Raw genomic sequence first — 22021 nt, forward strand, 5'->3', positions numbered from 1 at the left:
TCGTGAAGCTTTTTTTTTTTGGTCCATTCTAAAGATTTTATTTAAAAAAAATTTTTTTTAATGCTTATTTATTTCTGAGACAGACAGAGACAGAACATGAATGGGGGAGGGGCAGAGAGAGAGGGAGAAGCAGAATCCCAAGCAGGCTCCAGGCTCTGAGCTGTTGGCACAGAGCCCAACGCGGGGCTCGAACTCACAGACCACGAGAATGTGACCTGAGCCGAAGTCGGCCGCTCAACCTACTGAGCCCACCCAGGCACCCCAAGATTTTATTTTTTAAGTAATCTCTACACAGTGTGGGGCTTGAACTGATGAACCCAACATCAAGAGTTGCATGCCCCAGGGACTGAGCCAGCCAGGTGCTCCTTTCTAGTCCATTCTATATTGGACCAAATTACATATGAAAAAAAACAACAAAGCCAGGCTCTAATGCATCATAATTTTGCCTTCATTGTCTGGATATTAATTTACTAGTTCTGCTTAGATTTTATATGTTTTACTGGCAACAATAGTAATTTTGGAGTAGATTTAGGTGAGAGGTTGATCACAAAATAATACCTAAATGTACTGAACAGGTACAGTGAACCGTATAGTCTCCTAGGAACCTTTATACAGAGATTGATTATTTGAAGGAATTCAGTTTAAAATATATTTTCTCTAAAGCATTTGTCACTTTTTAAAAGACAACATTAAAACACCGACCTAATATTATTTTTAAACTTTTAAAACATGCTTGCACTTCATGATGGTCTAAGGAACTTATAAAGTGATCGTTCTGTATTTGAGAGGAATCTGAGAAACTTAACAGAAGACCATGGGGGAAGGGAAGGGGAAAAGCAGTTTCAAACAGAGAGGGAGGCAAACCCATAAGAGACTGAAATACAGAGAACAATCTGAGGGTTGATGGGGGGGCGGGGAAAATGGGTGATGGGCATTGAAGAGGGCACTTGTTGGGATGAGCACTGGGTGTTGGATGGAAGCGATGAATCATGGGAAGCTACTTCCGAAGCCAAGAGCACACTGTATACTCTGTATGTTAGCTAACTTGACAAAAAATTATACTAAAAAAAAACAACAACCAGAAATCTTGAATTAACCATTGAATTAACCAGAAATTCAGAGAAGGTATTTCCGAGGAATTAAGTGACAGCATGGTGTCCACGGCAGCAATCGCTTTTAGAGCTAATTGTCTTATTTCTAAAGCACCATAAACAGAGACCCTGCAATTATTTGAAATCCAGGCTATAAAGTAAACAGCATATAAACATTAAATTACCCCCCAATATAAATGTCTACTTTGATGTTTTTATTTCATTCAGTAAAAGTAGGTGGTTAAAATGCCTTGAAACCTTTCCCATTAAGTTCAATAAATAACTAGCGAGAGAAAAAGGAAAAAGGCCAAACGGCGTAGAGAATGGCCCCCCAGCCTCCTGCCCAGAGTAACACTGCTGAGAGAGCACTGAGACTGTGCCTTTGTAACCCTGTGTCCTCTCCCCTAGGGCCAGTGACTGTTTCTGCTGTCTTTTCATCCCTTTTTATGCTGAAAAAACTTCCACTGCACACAAGATTTGTATTAAAAAAAAAAAAAAAATCAAACAGTGCACCTTCCTTCCCATCCCTGGTCTCACGTCCCGTTCCCTCCACACAGGCAAACACTGCCACCAGCTTTTGGGAGAACCTCCCGGAAACATCCCAATGTCTTCCGCGTGCGCGTGCTTTTTTTAATTTTTTTTTTTTTTAACGTTTATTTATTTTTGAGACAGAGAGAGATAGAGCATGAACGGGGGAGAGTCACAGAGAGAGGGAGACACAGAATCCGAAACAGGCTCCAGGCTCTGAGCCGTCAGCCCAGAGCCCGACGCGGGGCTCGAACCCACGAACCGTGAGATCGTGACCTGAGCCGAAGTCGGCCGCTTAACCGACCGAGCCACCCAGGCGCCCCCACACGCGTGTGTTTAAACACGCTGTTCCGCAACTAGTTTTTCAGTTTCCCCCCCCTCGGTGCGTCTGCATATGGAGAGCCCGCCATGGTGCGGCTACAGCTGAATCCATTCCGCTGGAGCCCACTCACCCTGCACCCCAAGTACCGGGACGGAGGGGGCAGCCGTGGGCGTCCGCTGAAGTACGCGGGCCCTGGTCAGTGGCCTAACTCTGCCGCGGATGACAACAGCATGCCACCTTTTGGGCCTTCCCTCCGTTACTTTTGGGTAGAAAGGGGGCAACTCCCCTAGGCGTGCGGTTTTCCCCAGCAGGCTAGTATACTGCCGCTGGGAAGAAAAGAAATGGTAGGAATGGGTTTGTGGTGAGGGAAAACAAAGAGTCCTCAGAAAAGAGAGTAAGCTGGCCGTGCTGACTGGGGTCCCGCTGAGCTTTCTGAGCAGCCTTCACGGGCTCCTGGGAGCTGCCTTCCCAGTTAGGCCCCAACCCCGGGCCTTGTGCTCCAGAGCCCGTTGTCTGAGACTCCTGTGCCTGCTTAGCCAGAATCCCCTACCCTCCTATCTGCTCACCCTCCATACCTGGCCAAATTGCTTCCTGCCCCTCCACCCTCTGGCCACCCTGGCCTGCCTTCAGCAAGAATCCTGTTAGGCCTGCTTTAGCCACAATCCCCTTTCCCCTGATGTTTCCTCTTAGGAATTTTCCGTCCACTGCCCCCCACCTGGCCCCTTGGCTAAAATCCCCTCTTGTCCATGTTGTATTTGGAATTGAGCCCAGTTCCATACTGAGGCCTCTCTTTCCCTATTGCGATAGTTCCTGAGCGAAGTCTGTTTTTACGGCTTTCCCCTCTGTCCTGCTGTGGTTCTCTGAAACTTCCCAGGTCACAACTAGGGCTCTCCCTCTCACCATTTCCTTGGAAGGACCACATGTGTGTTTGGTGAGGGAGGATACGTGGGAGGGGACCGGGACGGGAGTGGGGGCGTTAGTCATCAGCCTGGGTGTCCGCATTAGAGATACGACTTTTATTTTTATGGCGCGCCGTCTGGCCATTCATATCAGTGGTAGAAATGCATTTAGCCTTCAACATAATCCTAGAGTCTTTAGTTTTGAAATTACGACTTGGTACCTTTGGAGAAATACTTACGATGTCCCTGAGTCCCTGGGGAACCTTTTTTATTAATGAGCTTGGAGGTGGGAAAATATACACGTGAAGAATAACCCATTAAAAAAAAACATTACAAATAAATAAATAAATAAATAAAGCACAGCTATAGGAGCCCTACCTATTTCCCCAGATCCTACAATAAGAGAACAATCCCCAGTATCTGACGCCTCCCTCCACCACTCTCTCCCCAGAGCCTCTCAGAGTACGTGGTACTTATGAAGCTTCTTCGCTTGACCAAACTTCAGCCAGGATCCTTGACCTTCCTCTGGGCCCATCCGTGTACCTCCTTACAAAATCCAGCCTTAGCAAATGCTCTGCTCCGTCAGCTGCACCAGAACCACCCACCCTTAACATCTGCTCACGTTCCTCCTCCTCCGTTTGAAGCTCGGTCACCCTGGCTTATCATCTCCAGCAGAGAATTGTTACATTTGCGTTGACCAGGCCCCCCCTGCCCCCGGCTGCTTCCCCTCAGCGATCTTCTACCCGCTGCCCCTTGCTCCTTGGCGATCCATTCCCGTGAGCTCATGCTGCACGGGGACGGAGCCCCCTGGCTCCCCCCTCCACTGTAAGATCCCACAGTGGCCGTCCCCCTCCATCCCTAAAGCCTGCCTTGCCATCCTTAAAAAGTGCCATGGAATACCTTCTTCTTTAACAACGCATACCAGGCCGGTGAGTAACACAGCAATGTTTGCTGACCAAACAATGGATGAACGAGTATGCTTGAAGGCACCATTTCCTAAGTTGTTGTGGTTTCATTAGTAGTATCATTATTGCTTTATTGTAGGCAGCGCTAGCCTACAGAGGCCACGGCAGCGTCCCACGTGGTAAGGCCACGTAGACCGTGTGGGCTGGTGCAGGTGGGCGGCGTGGGGTGTGTGTGTGTGTGTGTGTGTGCGTGTGTGTGTGTGTGAGCGGCTTCCTTATCTTGGTTCCAAGGCAGGAGAAGGGCTGCGTCCAGCTGGGCCATTTCCACCCAAGCTGGCGGCAGCAGGAGCTCTGACACCCTGCCCAATATTTTTAAGCCACGTTTGGTGGCTTTCCAGTGGCAAAACGACTCAGAGTAAACAGTCCTCAAATCCCCTTCTCTCTCTTCGCCCTCTGCAAATTCAACACTTAGCAAAAACACAAGTGGATCCCACCTACACGCTCCCGGAGCAGCGCCCCAGACCAGAGGGGAGACGCTCACAGACCATCGACTGGCCAGGAAGCACATCCGGGGGGCCTCGGGTCGAAAGCACTATTCACTTGGAAAGCAAGCCGGTAAGTTATTAACTTTGGTTCTTTGAACTTTAAAAGCTCAAATCTGGACCGAGAAGAAGTTATTCGTAGAGAAAGTCTAGCGCATGCAAATGGATATGACACATTAGATTTATGTGCCTGGTATTTAGAAATCAGCTTTCTAATTTCCTTTAATAAAACAACACCAAAGACAGTTCCCGCCCCCCCCCCACCTCCACCAACTTCCAGTTTATGAAAATCTGTAACTGAGTTTTTTAAAGAAAAATTACAAGCTAGAGCTTGCTAATATCTGCCAAACACCGCTGGGCTCGATTAGGTATAATTAAACAGAAATAAAGTGAGCAACACTGTAATTAAATGGCAGAAATGAATCTTTTTCATGCTTGCAAATTACTCTAATTTTTTTTGTGTGCATGTGTGACTTTCTTCATGGGGATGAAAACAGCTTTCCAAAAAGTAGATGTCTTCAAAAATCGGAAGCCAGGCACGCACCCGTGGGGAGCAAAGTGTGTTGTTGTTTACGAGAATTAATTTTTTCACATTAGCAAAAGTCCTCCCAATAATTGGTTAGAAAAGCTTCCTTTGAAAACCGTGCCAGAAGCTTGAAGACTATGTCAAGTGGTTCATGCAAAAACTAGTTTCCTGGTTTACTGCTGGGAGGCGATCATGTTAAAAGCACATTGTTGGCAATAATACTCGGTGAGGAGGAGGGGCTGTGGCCGCGCAGATTCTAGACGGTAAGAAGTAAAAGGCTAATGTGGTCACTCGGGGAAAACAAAAGTCATCCTCTCCCACATATCGCCAAGCTGCTTATTTTCGTAAGCCGCAAGGCCAGCCGTGTAGCTCTCCTGTGCACATTCGTGGCTCCAAACGTCCAGCATGTACCGCTTATGGAGCTATGAAAACAACAGTTTGTATTTTTTTGCCTCAGAAATAGGAAGAAGGCATTATCAATTCTCTTCCTCATAAACTTTTGAAACCTAAGCCCCGTCATGGAAGAGGAGGCGACTATGGTTCCATGGGAGAGCGTCCTCAAAGCCGACCCCGCTCGGCTCCATGGCCTGTCCTACACTTTCCCAAAGACACAGAAAGATGACCCGCGAGCCTGCATGACTAAAAAGAACTTGACTGAGTAGCCAGGATGCTTGGGGCTTTCAGGGAAAGAACTGGAAACCAAAAGAGCTAAGTCCGGAAGACAGCTCAGAAGGCACAAGAGGGGGACACAGAGGGCACCACCCGGTGTGAGGAGCCACACCCAGGATGCCCATGTGGCCGGACCAAACAGAAGCAGAAGCAGGTGGGTGTTTGGAGAGCAGTGGCCGGGCCCAGGGCTGCTCAGACGAGGAAGGGGAGGAAGAAGGCTGACCAGGAAGGCAGCTCCTGGAATGCACAAGCATGAGGTCAACATGATTTGGAGATCCCTTTGTTTTAGAAGTCGGTCCTGGGCCAGAATTTTGGGAGGAACGTTCACCACTCTAGAGCTGCAGTGTCTAATATGACAGCCACAACTGCGTGTGGCAAAACTCAAATTTAATCAATTACAACGCAATAAAATGTAAAACCCAGTGCTTCCGGTGACACAAGCCACCTTTCAGGTGTTCATGAATACATTTCAAGTGGCTTGTAACCCCCGTGTTGGCCAGTGGAGACACAGACCATTCCGTCATCGCAGCGAATTCAACCGTAGCACCGTACTCGAGCATTATTCAAAATGAGAAAAAGACCATTACTCCCATGTGGCCCCACCGCCTTCTCCCAGCACATCACTTACTAACGGTGACAATGGACTGATCCACTAACCATCTCTGTGTCTGTTTCCTCATCTATAAGACAGGAGGCGTTATACCCTCTATTTAAGACATATGTTAAAAGGACTCCAGTAGTTAATATATAAATACCACATAGAACCTGGCTCATTATAATAAACGTTAGCTAATACCTATTGGTTGCATGATATGTATTGCAGAATAACAACCGAAAGCATATTTGAGAAGCAGTGCATATTTGTTACAAGAAATCCTTTTCATGCACATAACCCAAAGTATCCTGGGTGAAAGGTCAAACTAGATAATCATTTAAAAAGTGGCTAATTGGGGGCATCTGGTTTCAGTTCAGGTCATGATCTCGTGGTTTGTGAGTTTCAGCCCCACGTTGGGCTCTGCACCGACAGGGTGGAGCCTGCTTGGGATATTCTCTCTCTCCCTCTCTCTCTCTCTCTCTCCCCACCCCCCGCCCCCCCCCCAAAATATATAAACTTAAAAAAAAGTGGGTAGCAAAGGGAAGGGTCTCAATCTAAACAAGCAACAATAGTTATTATTGAGCCTGGAGCTTCTGTGCAGACTTCTTACTATCTAATAATTGAAAGGAAGTGAAAAGAGGTCAGAGGAACCACTGACCACACATGTCAGGTGTACCAAAAAGCATACTGTCTCCAGGAATGCTATTCCGGTAACTTCCCCCAAACCCAACTACATGTTTTAAATGGCAGAGACCTGACAATGGGAAAGTCAGCCCAGGCATCTTGAGGAAAACAAAAAACAAACCAGAATTGAATGCATTCCAAAGAAAATAATCATTAGGAGTAATAAAGCCACAGATGGAAATATTAACTCTACCTGCTTACCCAGAGTATTTCCAGGCTTCAGGTTTAAGACATAAACACGTTTATAACTTGAAGAACCTCATGACCCAGTCTTTTGGTATTTTGGGTAGAGACAAATGATATTAGAAAATGGACATCAAGTTTAAGTTATGTTTACTACAGCAAAACAATTAACTTAATAATGTTAGAATAATAGTTATTTGAAAGCTTTCCTGTCTGGTGAAAATGCACTTTTTTTTTTACCCTTAATGTAAAGAAAACTTTAGTTGTGATTATCAGTAATTTGATTCAGCTTTTCTACTTTTTAATAACTCACTTTAAAATATTTACTGTTTATTGGGCATTCAAAATTTCAAGCACCACAGGTAACCAAAATTTTAACCCTCAGTTAAAAAGCTAAGGACTACTGAACTTAGTCATCTCATTACAGATTAACAGGTATCCAAACTTATATTTCGTGAAAGAAGTAAAAAACAATTCAATTATTTATAAATATTTCACTATTTTTTTTAAAAAAAAGCTTACTCTTAGCCAGAAATGTAAAACTTGGACATCATGACTAACCTGTTGAATATATTTGCTAATTTAAGTGATTTATCTGATTTTAATATACTCAGAACTTAATTTTTTTTCCTCTGAAAGATGTATGTTACTACAGAAGACCTAATCAGGGCAGCCCGGAAAGAAGAAACTGTAAAATCATGAATGGACAGTTTAGAAACTTCTGGCTCCAAGGTGATTGCTTATTAAAAACTCAAGCTCTTTGTCTTGATTAGTTAACTAGGAAACAAATATATATACTTCCAATGACGTGTTTGACTTCTTTGCTCCCTTAGGCCATAAGCAAGGCTAAGTTGGGAACTTTATTTACTAGGAGCTAAAACCAAGATAAGACACTTGGCAAAATACATAATTTAAAACACACACACACACACACACACACACACACACATTCATTAACTTTTATAATACAAGATTTAAGTGTCACTTTTTCTCCCCAAAACTATCTGAGGTTGACTGACTTGCTCACTCCTTTAGCAAAGGTATACTCTGCCTGCTAGGAGCTACGCAGGGGTGGAAGCCAAGGTCAGCTCCAGACGCCTACCCTCAAGGTGGACACCCCAGGCTGTGCAGGGACATGGCGTATACATTTGTAACATTTGTGCACCCGCGTGGGTCTTACCCTAAGTTTTCAGTGACATATTGCCTTTAGTTTTATTCTTTCTCACTCAGTTTGTCCTGGTCTTTTTTAAATGAAGAAAATGATAGTAAATAGTGAAACAGAAATATTAACAAATACACTAAGTAATAAAGGCAGAACTATTCAGATGGCTTCCCTTTGGTTGATTCCAGTGTCAGAGGGTTAAACGCCTATTTCAACACTTGGGGGAAATTACTACCTAGAGAAAAACATTTCCTCTGGAAATCCATGAAAAATTACGAAATAGAAAAACTATCACCAGATCGTCTCAGTAGATGGATTATTAAAAAAAAAAAAATCAGAGTTGATAGGACCTTCATCCTATTTTTTCAATTAGAAAGTTAGGTGTTTTTAAATAAAAATTTTTAATAAAACAGCTTAGATAAAAATGCTAAAGGGGCGCCTGGGTGGCTCAGTCGGTTGAGCGTCCGACTTCGGCTCGGGTCATGATCTCACGGTTCATGAGTTCAAGCCTCACGTCGGGCTCTGTGCTGAGAGCTCAGAGCCTGGAGCTTGCTTCGGATTCTGTGTCTTTTCTCTCTGCCCCTCCCCCATTCGTGCTCGCACACGCTCTCTCTATCTCAAAATAAATAAACGTTTAAAAAGTTTTTTTTAATACTAAATAAAAAAAAAATTTAGAACTCATAGAACCTTCATCATCTGGTCTGATTTCCGAGAAATTACTTGGAGGTTATATTTTCTAAATTCAAAGAATGAAGGAAAGGAAGCAGCCTCTTGAAAATGTTTTATACGTCTCTCAGCATCTGTGACATTTCACTCAGATTTGCACAGAGATTTGGGAAAAGAAGAACTTCTGAGGGGTAGCAACTTCATCATCTACTTTCCTCTCGGGCACTGCCTGCACTTGTAACTACATTACGCACTGATCCCAGACCTTCAGTTGGCTCCAAAGAATCCCTGTCCGCCCAACACAACAAAACCCACCTGAAAATGCACCTTACTACAATCAACAGAGACTGAAAAATACCAGCGGTGGAAATGCTACAGTCAACATAACACAGGATCCGAAGGTCGGCCAGCTTCAATCCAAATGTAAAAGCCCTGGGTACTAAACGGCACCACTTACTTAACACAACAAGCAGAGGAAAGCCATCCACCGGGAATCAGTTGGGGAACGCATGACATTTTGTTTCCTGCTGGTTGTAGATCATTGGTCAAAACTCTATGCGTGACAAGACTCCACATTAAAGGAGGGTAGTCTGTAGGGGAAAAGGACTTCTCTTTGGAACGTCACTCTAAGTAAAAAGAAAAACCTTTTGTTCCTTTTCTGCGAGGAAGACTGATGATTTAGAACAAAATGAGATACCAATTATCCACAACTAGTAACATCTTCAAAAGGTCAGATAATAAAGCAAATGGATGTTTAGCTCCAAACATGCCCATAAAAGAGGAAGTCAGTGAAAATATCCACGATTCTGAAATATGCTTCTTAACACACAGTGGTCAAGGTGAATACACTTAAAACGATCTTGGGAGTAACATACACCCAACATGGGGAGACTAACAATCATGCATGTTGTCAAAAGAATGTGAAAAACCCTGGTTTGGAAAGTAACTGCTACCATGGGACGTGGTTACTGTAGGTGCTACTTTTGGACCAGCAATGGGAATATTCATTTTAAGAAAAAGAAGGTCCAGTAAGAGAAGATATCACTAGCATTTTCTCTTATCACTCCTTTCTTTTTAAATCTTTAGTAAACATTGATTCTTTTTAATTAATGCAAATACACCTTAATCATTCTATTCTTTCAACGAAATACGATAACACAAATTACATAAAACATGTATTAAATTCTAATTATTGGAACCTACTTCCTTTATCTCAGTAAGACATATGAATCAAAGGTATTGGAAAGAGAACTGTGCAATCTTTGGCTAAAGTAACATAGGGACAGGCGCCTGGGTGGTTCAGTCAGGTAAGCATCTGACTCTGGATTTCGGCTCAGGTCATGATCTCACGATTTGTGAGATTGAGCCCCGAGTCGGGCTCTGTGCTGACATCACGGAGCCTCCTTGGGATTCTCTCTCTCCCTCTTTCTCTTTGCCCCTCCCCTGCTCATCAGCTCTTTCTCAAAATAAATAAATAAACTAAAAATAAAAGTAAATGTTTATTTATTTTTGAGACAGAGAGAGACAGAGTGTGAGCCAGGGAGGGGCAGAGAGAGGAGGAGACACAGAATCTGAAGCAGCCTCCAGGCTCTGAGCCATCAGCACAGAGCCCAATGCGGGACTTGATCTCAGGAGCCATGAGATCATAACCTGAGCCGAAGTCAGATGATTAACCCACTGAGCCACCAGACGCACCCCCCCCCCCAAAAATTAAAAAAAGAAAGTAACCTAATGATCCAAGAATTATCTCATGGTGTCAAATCTTCACTAGTAATTAACTAAAAGAATCTAGCCAGAAAGAATGTATTTTAAAAACACAGATCTACCCCTTCTCCATGCATCCGATACCTACCTTAGACAGCTCCATGCCTGGCCCACACTGCTTGCAGAGAACGCAATTTCCAGACCCATCCCTGTATTCTTGTTGTCGACAGTCTCCTGTTTCGCAAATCACTCTACATACCTGAAAAAAAAAAAAGTTTCCCAAACGTTGTATTTTTTTATTTTTGAGAGAGAGAGAGAGAGAGAGAGAGAGAGACAGAGGGTGAGCGGGAGACGGGGAGAGAGAGGGAGACACAGAATCAGAAGCAGGCTCCAGGCTCTAAACTGTTGGCACAGAGCCCGATGCAAGGCTCAAACCTACAGACCGTGAGACCATGACCTGAGCTGAAGTCGGACACCTGAGTCACCCAGGTGCCTCCCAAAAACGTTATTTTAAAGTAAGTTCATCACATTTTTTTTTTTTTTGCAAGAAAGCAGCAACATTATCAGTGTTGTTCATATAAGCACTGAATGTCAATGTTAATGTGGAGTGAGGCCGATTTAATTTTCACACTTTAGGAAGAAAAATCACTTTCTGAACAAGTCAGTGGACAAATAAATCAATAAACCTGATTCTCCTCTGTATTCCCTGAATGAGGTCTTTTTTTTTTTTTTTTTTAAATGAATGGCCTATTCCCTTTTCTAAGTAAGAAGCACTGGGCAAGCAGACTGTTGCTCTGTAGAATGCCTGTCACACACAGGGGTATCGGAAATTGTTTTTGATGGTTGTAATAATGAGCCATTATTTAGTACAAACTGCCTCCACCTTGACACGAGAGTGTCTACAATGATGTCCTGCAAACTAATTGAATAAAATCAAAGCCTGAACCTCTTGAGCAGGCAGAAGGGGAGGATTCAAGGCAGAGTTCAGCACTAGAAAATGATCTGGGGCTAAAGGCCTAATAATATCTTCCCGCCTCTCTTAACTCCCCTTGACTACCCATCTTAAGGAGTCTGATTTTATTTAAGAGAGGTATGAGACTCCATTCCACCACAAAGAGACTGCAATGGCTTTGCGAAAGAAATTCCACGACCTCCCTCCTAGACCAGTCATTCGAACGTTTAACAGCCCCAGCTGAAAGAAAGGAAATTTTCCTTGCCGTACCTGAACCTCAGAATCCAATGTGACCCATTTCCCCTCACTTTGTCTTTCAAGAAGACTTCAGGTACTGTCTTCAGGGTAAATAAGTCTTTTCACATTTGCAGGTGATGATCCTATCTCCAGATTTAACGAATTTCAATTCTTGTGAACATCTTATAGGTCTTTGCGTCAAGTTTTCAAACATTAAAACTCTCCAACTGTCTTTAGTCCTTTTTGGGACCAAGAAGGATATAAGTAACCGTATAAAAATAACAGCTCTTTTGAAAGTCAATTCTAGTGTCTTCACACACACACCATGGAAGTCATGAACTCCAATTAGAATCTGGTCTCGTCAGGGTCTAGGGTGTATTGTAGAGGCATTTGCCTATAAACCCGAGGGCGCACCATTGTCATTGGTTATAAGTTACGCTGTGATTTTATTGCTTCATCTAAATGTAGTAAAATAATTTTAGGGGTGCCTGAGTAGCTCAGGCTGTTAAGTGTCCGACTCTTGGTTTCGGCTCATGATCTCACGGTTCTGTGAATTCGAGCCCCTCCTGGGGTTCCTCCGTGCTGACAGTGCATGCAGAGGCTGTTTGGGATTCTCTGTCCCCTCCCCGACTCACGCTGACTCTGTCTCAGAATAAATAAATAAACTTAAAAGAAGAAAATAATTGTAACCATCAGTACAAATGTCAAGACTCGGCAGCAATCTTTGCTTCTTAATTACACGCGACGCTGACAAAACACAATTTGAAGGAAAAATTGAGAAGATGGCACTGGAAAAAACAAAACAGTTTCAATACGATTTATAGCGATTCTTTCCCACCTTCTTATGAAAGTAAAGACTTGACTTACCAAATAGGCCAGTAAAACCACAACGGTGCGGAATGCCCTCTCTTGTCCCAGGTGCGCTTTGAAAGTCATGGCTCCCTTTTGTTGAAGAGTTTTCTAAAAGACAAGAAGATCTAGTTAACCGGAATAACACTGGTCACCGTGTTCTTGTATTTACCCTAGAATGTTTACCGTTAATAGATATACTAGGTAATACTATTTATGTTTTAAAGGAAATCGCTCTGTAAAAGATACACAGACAAACAATAGGTAAGCCTTTAACAATTTCGGTTGGGAGAATGAAAGCTTTGTCCTTCTGAAATTGGTCCAAAATTCTTTCTGGCTCCGAATTCCTGGGCTATCCATGACTTTATTTTCTTCTTTTTTTAAAAAATATCTTATTTTTTGAAGTAGTCTTTACATCCACTGTGGGGTTCGCGTTTAAAACCCCAAGATCAAGAGCCACGTGCTCTACTGACTGAGCCAACCGGGAGCCCCCACACATGCCTTTATTTTCTACCCAGGCCTCGACAGTGTCCAAACTACTCCACCCAGCAGAGAGGTATATTCAAACAGCGACTATATAAACCGCCATGGAGATGGGTTTGGTCAGTGCCAAGAGGGGAATGAATAATAGGGGTAAAACAACAGTAAACGTGTGCTAACCACTCTACGCCAGGTACTGTCTTCGGCGCATTAGCTCATTTACCTTCCGAAGTACTCCAGAAGGGAGATACCGTCATTATCCCCGCTTTAGAGATGGGGAAACTGAGGCTCAGAGAGGGCTGGATCACACTGCACTAGGCCACACTGCTAGTAAGAGGCAGGGCAGGGAGCACACCCAGGTGGGTTGGCTCCCGTGTCCCTGCGTCACTATCCCCGGCAACACAGTCGTGACGCTTGGATGGTGGGGCTTCAGCTCCACTAAGAAGCCGACACGGCCAATGTCTGGCATGCGTGAGTTCCTCCTCCAACCAGTACAGTGAAGGTAATCTCCGGGCAGAATAATAAGCATTTATTTTAAAACACCTAAAAATCATTCACAAGTGATGAAATTGGAGGCATTTACCTTTCAACAAAAGGTAAACCAAACCTCTTCATCTTTGCGAGAAATGACCTAAAATGTAGCAACAAACAGGGTTGCCTTTCTTACAGGTCCACACAACGTCAAGAGAAGAGATTTATGTTTTTTAAAAAAAAAGAAGAAGTGAACATTCAGCTGGTGGCTCCATCCATCAGGTAGAGAAGCAAGGGTTCAGTTTCCCTTCCAAGTGGAATCTTCTAAAACTAACAGACACCCAGAGCAGACAATCAGGCCACTTAGAAAGAAATCAGAGCAGGGGCTCTTGGGCGGCTCACTCGGTGAAGCATCGACTTCGGCTCAGGTCATGATCTCACGGTTCATGGGTTCGAGCCCCGCGTCGGGCTCTGTGCTGACAGCTCGGAGCCTGGAGCCCGCTTCGGATTCTGTGTCTCCCTCTCGCTCTACCCCTCCCATGCTTGCACTCTGTCTCTGTCTCTCTCTCTCTCAAAAATGAACATTAATTAAAAAAAAGAAACAAACAAACAAACCAGGGCAGAGAACCAGAACTGTGGGCCAAAGACCTCAAGAAAGACAGTAACGACAACAACAAAGGAAGTGGAGCGGGGCCAGGCGGGTGGCCGTGTCACTGCTGGCCAAGCAGCCAGCCAGGGGTTAGCCTGAACAAGCCGGGACAGCAACAACCCACAAGGTCACCCCCGTCGCCTGAGTAGGTCCAATTATCGGGGCAATAAGGAATCATTTACACGTTTGCTGAATGAATGACCCATTCTGAGCGAATTCCAAGTGTTGTGGGGTGTTTTTGTTTGTTTGTTCGCTTTTGCTTTTCTAGCTTTTTGGTCACATCTTTTTTCCTCCTTGCATATCTCAGAATGACCCAGCAATTACCCAACCATGCGGCTTCCTGCTTGTGCAGACACGGGATTGGGATGAGATAAACTCACATTCCCTAAAAAGTATGCTTCAGGTTATCTCTTTTTCGACATGGTCCTGATTTTTAAAAATGTGCTAATTTTTAAAAGTAGTAGCATAAAATCCGTACGGATTTAGCTAATATGGAAAAGAGGGTATAAATACCCGTGCATTTACACAAAACATGAGAAGAAAAGAGATTGACAGAGTCAGAGTACAGCACAATCAGGCAACTGGTCTGGACAGATCGCTATACTGGGATACCGTACCCACTGCTGGGGGTGGAACACAAATACTTAGCATCTTCCCGCCGGGCGATCACTGCCATGCACACCAAGTGAGAAGTCATGGCAATATGATTCAGAAGATACACCTGTTTTATGTACAAAAATAGATGAGCCAGGGGCGCCCGGGTGGCTTGGTCGGTTAAGCGTCCGACCTCGGCTCAGGTCATGATCTCACGGTTTGTGACTTCGAGCCCTGCATCGAGCTCTGTGCCAACAGCTCAGAGCCTGGAGCCTGCTTCGGATTCTGTGTCTCCCTCTCTCTCTGCCCCTCCCCCACTCATGCTCTCTCTCTCTCTCTCTCTCTCTCTCTCTCTCTCATAAATAAATAAACTTAAAAAAAGTTTAAAAAAATAAGAAAGGAGCCAGGACACCATCAACGGTTAGGTTCCTTCATATCGTGGCATCCTGGCTGAACGTTTCCCCCTCTGTTTCCTATAACTTCTTTGTAGTGTAAGTATTTCATTGTTCATGAAGTAAATGAAAAAAATACATGTATAATGTTCTTCAGGCAAACAGATAACTGCAGAGTCCTGCTTGAAAAGTCTACAAATTAAAAGAAGTGACGAGATAAAAATCACATAAACACTATTAAGGAAAAAGCAAAATTAACTACAGTACTATGATTTGTGCCTCAGAAAGACAGATTTTTTTTTTTTAGATTTTTTAAGGTAGAAACTGAATGGAACTATAGCCTATGTGCTGACTTGTGTTATTCTCCCAACACATATGCTAAACTGAATAGCTTGAGTGGGTTTACATTTGCAAATTATCCTTTAAACTCCTCAGCCTGGACCTAGGCCCTTACAGTCTCACCTGCTGGCCTGCCTGCCTGGTCACTGCTCTCATGACCCTCTGGCTGTGCCACAGCCCAATAGCCACGTTCTTCCTGAACGCCCGTGGTCTTGCCCTGTTGCACAGACTGTAACTTTGGTCTTGACAGACGTCCCCCCTCAATCCCTCCAAGAACCAGGTCAACTGTCACCCTGCTGAGATGCTGTCCACAAGCAAGCACACTGAAGAGATCTGCTCCCTGTGGCCCTAGAGGTCTTTCTTGCCTCCATGCACCGTACCGATCGTATGGCCTAGCAGTTATGCTTATTTTCGCTCACCAGATTGTATGTTCCTTGAAAATAGGAAGCACGCATCATTGCTCTCTGTATTTCCGGTGCCTAGAATACTGCCTGGCACACACAGGCACACAAATGTTTGCTGGATTAAATGCGTGGAGAAGCACAAAACGATGAATGTGTTGTGGAAAACAGGTGAGAGGTGGTTGCACATATTCTGGGGTGAACGAGAATAAACATTCCATCTCAGATAGATCTTATTACTATCTCATAATATCTATGGGGTATTAAGTGCATTGGACTAGAAGGCAGGACTGAAGGAGGATTTTTCTCTCTACAAACCCTAATTCACTTTAAAAAATGTGAGCAGTTTTTTTTTTTTTTTTTTCCCCAGGTTTCCAGGAGCTAGAGATTGAAATGTGCTGTTGGAATATGTCACTTCTCTTTTCTGTGACTTCTCTCTTAGCTTGGTTTTTTTTTTATACCAAGGGGCTGGGAAATAATTTCGACTGGGTCGACTGTTCTGACAGCAGTTGGGGATGATCCAAAATCCAGGTTCAAACAGTTTTCTGCACGTGAGCCCGACACGGGTAAAAACACCCTGGTCTTAGGGGAAACTGGCAACCAGAACGCGTGGGTTTTCAGTCCCGTTTCTTAGCGATGTCACTTTGAAGCTACATAGCCATAACGACAGAACCTATCTCACAGGGGAGTTGTGGGGATTACTGGAGATGATGTTTATAAAGCGCTTAGCCCAGCACCTAAAACAGAACAGACGCTTAGCGGATGACTGGGGCTGATGTCATTACTACCGCAGTTGTTCCTGCCAAGGTCACTCATTAGCGTGTGAATTTGGACAAGTTACTTAATCTGAGTCTCAGTTTCCTCATCTCTACATAGGGCACAGTGACAACACCTCCTGAACTTCCTGTGAGTTTAACAGCACTTAAAAAGCACTTCCGGGGAAAGTTCATTGATACAAACTGTTTCTAGTAAGTGCTGCATCGGTGTTAGCGATGATTACTGTTGTCGATGACGTTATGATTGGAGGCCATATGATCCAATGCGTGTGACAGTTCTTGAAGACTGTAACCTGTTAGACAGGCAGGCGACATTATTCAGATGGCCACAATCCGGTGGCTGGTGATGCTTTAGATCTCTAGACCCACAGGTCTGCAGAAAACATTCAAACACTAAGAATCAATTCAAAGTCTGCACTAAGCACTTATATGTTGAGGGTTGCGGTAAGGCTTTACGAAAAGTATAATTTTTTCCCTTACTCCCACACTGTAAAGTAGATATTTATTCCCACCCGATATGAGAGAAGACCAGGGGTCAAGGACACGTGATAGAAAGGTGAAAACCGAATCGAGTTCACGCCTGGTAACTCCAAAGCGAGGCTCGCGGCCACCCTGCCAGGTTGACTCAGGGTTAGATCATCATACGCCGTGGCACCCAATGGTCATTTGGCACAGTAGGAGTGCCTGAGCAAAACTGATCAACAAAAGCAAAACTATATAACCAAATAACACATGTAACGATGTACTCATTCAGCACGCTTTGATTAAACGGTTATTAGGTGCTTGAAAGGAGGCAATATCAAGTTGGGGCAGGACAGTACAAAGGTGCACTTTGAGGAAGCTCATAGCTTAGCAGGGGCAGGGACATCTCCTAAGCACCCTTTAGCCTAGCCTGGCAAAGGGCTGTTTGGAAACAATTTAGCTGGTAGGGTGTTGTAAGTGTGACTTTGCACTTCCCGGAATAAAGCGAAATACCTTGTGAAATGCTTCGGCGTTCATAAAAAGAAGGAAAACGTAACGAAATAGCGAGTGTTCAAAGAATGATATTTAAAATAAAAACAAGGCAATAAAAAGGTATTTACTGAAACGGCTTTTAGCTTCTGAACATTCGGGGTCTGGCCCAGACGGAAAACGACTTCAGCGTTCTGCTTATTTGGAGATGACTTATCAGCCACGAGACGTACAAATGACCGGGATCATGGGTTTTCACAGTTTGCCGAAACAATCCAGACCAGATAGGGCCTACTAACCACCAAGCCACCATTCTCGCGAAACGTGTGCAGAGAAGCTGGCTATCGCTAAGCGATGAGGAAAAGCCTAATGACGCCTGGTTTACTGTATTCGAGGAGTCTGGCCCTTCTGCCCCACCGGCGGCATCAACAGCACCCAACAGAGCGGCAGGGCTGGGAGACCCAGGCAAGCAGAACAAAGGCACAGGCGCCTCAGGGGCAGAGCTGGCAGACGTTGTGCTCGGCGGCACGGAAAGGGGCTGCTTATCAAGTCAAGCTGCTCGGCCTGCTCATTCGAACGAAGGGTAACTCACTCACACGATATGTCCTAGCTGGCCAGCCGCTAACGGGGGCAGATCCAAGGGGCGCGGCAACGCACACGCCCTCTGCTTCCTTGTCCAGATCACGGAAACCTACGCTGCTGTGTCCTCAGGCCAAGAAACCAGGCCCCCAGCAGCTGTTCACAGGAGCCCGCTAGAGAGGAGCAGTTATGGGCGCCACCTCCCATCGGCCAGGCAGACCACTGGATCCCAAACCACGGCAGCCGTCTCCACCTGCAGTTGGCTCAGTGACCGCCCCTCTTTTGTCTTGGGTCCTTCCTACGTGTACTGTGACTCTATCTGCCACGCCTGGCCCACCATCTGTCAAAGTTCTTCTGGGCTCTCCCTGAATCTGGGATGACACCTCTCCTTCGTGCTTCCCTGGCACCGCCCCTGCACCCTGGGTTCCTCTCCACCCCGCAGCATAATTACCCGGTTAGTCCACTCTCTTTGCAGCCCGATGCTACTGCATCTGGCCAGCAGCATTATTTTCTACAGTCACGGTGGTTCTTATTTTGTTTTTTTAATGTTTGTTTATTTTTTGAGAGACAGAGAGAGACAGAGTGTGAGCAGGGGAGGGGCAGACAGAGAGAGAGAGAGAGACACGGAATCCCAAGCAGGCTCCAGGCTCCGAGCTGTCAGCACAGAGCCCAACGCAGGGCTCGAGCCCACCAGCTGTGAGATCATGACCCGAGCCAAAGTCAGACCCTTAACTGACTGAGCCATCCAGGCGCCCCTAATTTTTTAAAATAAGTTTCCAATATCAAAAATAAAGAATTCTCTTGAAAAACTAGAAAATCTGGCAACCATGAGTCCCACATCAAGGCAGCACGAGCGAGAGCTGAGCTATCAGTTGTCCCTTACACAGAAGAACATATACGTCCTAGCGCCCCAGTCTCCACCACTCCCTAATGCGCACTGAGAACCCTCCCTTCACTTCAGCACCAACCAACCCATTTGAGTTTACCACCAATTATGGTTTGAGGACTTAATGGCAAGATTAACTGATTTCGCTGTAGAACTCTAACCCAAAATATGTGCCCAGTACACATTGAATGAATGGAGAAATTCACTAATTAGCTATAACATTTTAGCTCTTATGATTGTTATAAGGACTAAAACAATATGTGTTGAAAATATGTGCAGCTGTAACTTGAGATTGAAATATAAATTGCTTTGGTAGAACACGATTCAGTTCAGGACCCCACTTCTTGAATATCGTGCTATCATATTAACAAAGATCACTAACGAAGAATCTGGTATTTATTTTTCTTTTTTTTTAAATTTTTTTTTTCAACGTTTTTTATTTATTTTTGGGACAGAGAGAGACAGTGCATGAACGGGGGAGGGGCAGAGAGAGAGGGAGACACAGAATCGGAAACATGCTCCAAGCTCCGAGCCGTCAGCCCAGAGCCTGATGCGGGGCTCGAACTCATGGACCGAGAGATCGTGACCTGGCTGAAGTCGGACGATCAACCGACTGTGCCACCCAGGCGCCCCAATTTTTCTAATTTTAACAATCCATTAACTCTCTCTGAGAATGACCTTTATTTTTTGTCTTACAAATGACCAGAACGCACGCATTTCAGAGTAATTCGAATAACCTGGATATTTTTTCCAGAATAAATTAATTTTAGTTTTTTATCCTTTTACGGTTATTTGATTTATTATCCAACATACAGTGCCCGCAATAGGTAACAGTTTTCATCTCATAAAACTGTATTACCATTATGTAATAAGGCTGCATTCAACTCATACGTTTTTCCAATGTGCAATAAATTGAAATATTTTTTTAAAAAATCAACATTAAAGTAAACTGGCAGGCTTACAATTTATAAAAATCAGCTTTGAAATAAAGCCAGTGCTATGCATACGGCCTTTTTAATGGTGGACCATAATCATAAATGGCTTAGAAATAAGGTCAGTCCCAGATGCTGAGAGAATAAAAACTAGTTAGCAATGTAGGGTACGGCTATTTCCAAGCAGGACAGTGACCCCGGCCTCTGGCCTCCTCCCACCTTAACCCTCCCTTTCCTTACGTTCTGAAAATCATTCTTCCTACATCATACAGTGGGCAGCCTCTTTGTAGCCTAGGAAGCCTCACAAAGGCATGCGGTAATAAGGATATACATATTGTTGTTGGCTGGGAAATGAGAAAGATTTCCCTTTTTCAGATCATGAAATAGTTTCTACTAAAAACTCCACAAGCTTTACAACGTTCTGTTGCCAAACACAATACCTTCAATTCCCCCAAAGTTCAAAAACATTAGGGGCCACTCACTGTCAAGGCTTCTACAATAATTTTTTTTTTTTTTTTTTTTTAAGAACTTAACCCAGGACAGGGTTTTTGAAGATGAATTCTTTTGGTTTCTCTGAGTTGTGGACTCGCTCATCTTTGCCTTAGGAAAATCACGGTCAGGGTTCTCGAGAAATGTGGCATACTGTAACTAGGGCACCTCCCCCCACCTCACTGCAATTCATAAATGTTTTTCTGTCTCAAAACGCAAATAGAACAACGGTAGCATGAAGGAGTGTGGGGGCCTCAAAGGCCGACACGGCGTATCTTCAGAGAACTGCGCATAGCCATTTCTAAAACACAGCTGTTTCAATTTTTATTTTAGAAGTCTGGATCGGTTCCAAAACTTCTCTTTGAAACATTCGAAGGTTCTTTTCCAGTATAAGTGGCGTCCATTCTTTTAGATCTCCTCGTGTTAAACCTATCCAAGCCCACTGAAGAGGGGCTCCGTAATATTTAATCTCCAGATACACAAGTTCCTTTGTTTTATCTAATTGCTGATGGGTGCCTGTTCTCTTTGTAAAGCCCGGGTTTTAAAACCTCAGTTTGAAAGGCACATATTCTGTGATGTGTGGACTGAAAGATAGCCCGATACTGTTTAAACATCTTACTTTTAAATGTAAACATTTTAGGTGGATGAAATACAATGAATGAACTCACTGCTCAACGTAAATCACGAAAAGAAACTGTGTTCACAGTGCTTTACTGTTGTTTCTTCAGTTAGAAAGTTACTCTAAAAAGGCTATGAACGTTTCACAATAATCAGCTGCCATGAGACAAACGTACTTCACTGTGGAACCGCTCCCGGCTCTTATCACATAAGCAGCTGTCTATTTATTTGGAGTGTACATTTATTCAAGGTGGGTATTCTTATTCAACCTGTCATCAACAGAGATAGGGGATGTTGGCCTTTCCCCGAATTTTAAATGCTTGACTTTAAATATTGACTCGGCAGATTTGAAAGGACTTGCTTTCTTCATATGTTCACGGTGCCTGCAGCTTTTTTGTGTTTTAGTAATTTCTGAATGATGGAAGGGATCACAGGGGATTGGGCTAAGCTTGGAGATTTAAATACACGAGAAAGGAGAATCAAATTCTCTTCGTGGGTGTTAGCTGAATATTTCACTCATGTTTCGAAAACTCCCAACATGCCCTCGATTCACGTATTAAGAGCTGTAACCAGTAAATTAAATTAACGTATCAAGGACAACACGTGACCCTCACATGTCTCCATTTTTCCGTTCATATGTTGTGTGCAGGTAGGTACAAAGGAAATCCAGTGATTACCTGAAGTAAAGACATTTCATTTACTTTTCTTTTCTTTTAAAAAGCTTATATTAGGAGTGTTCCTTACTCAATTTTCCGGATAGGAAAGGTACTGTAAGACTGCAATTTCGAGTGCATAAACGTCTTCACATGTCCTTAACTTCAAATTCAAGATGCAGCCTAGACTCCCAGTCAAAAGACACTCTCGTCAAGGATGGTAACTTCCATCAATGTCCCAGAAAATACTAATACAATATCTCAAAGTCAGCACTTACTGTGGAAAAAAAATTCTCA

The 22021-nt window shown here is 44.0% G+C and overlaps 1 protein-coding gene across 7 annotated transcripts in view; it reads right to left on the reverse strand.

Annotated features, from left to right (window-relative positions):
* TNFRSF19 (TNF receptor superfamily member 19) overlaps window positions 1–22021 on the reverse strand; it is a 91993-nt gene that overhangs the window by 59073 nt on the left and 10899 nt on the right. For all 7 annotated transcript variants that reach the window (XM_086715169.1, XM_086715161.1, XM_086715165.1 and 4 more), the window contains exons 2-3: window positions 12533–12625; window positions 10625–10735 (exon numbers count right to left, since the gene is read on the reverse strand). In XM_086715169.1, the coding sequence (XP_086571295.1) occupies window positions 10625–10735; window positions 12533–12601 (180 nt within the window). In that variant the 5' untranslated portion in view covers window positions 12602–12625. The remainder of the gene's footprint in view (window positions 1–10624; window positions 10736–12532; window positions 12626–22021) is intronic.

Source organism: Puma concolor, chromosome A1, assembly GCF_028749965.1.
Source record: "Puma concolor isolate L17-30 chromosome A1, mPumCon1.1.hap2, whole genome shotgun sequence".
NCBI classification, from domain to species: domain Eukaryota; kingdom Metazoa; phylum Chordata; class Mammalia; order Carnivora; family Felidae; genus Puma; species Puma concolor.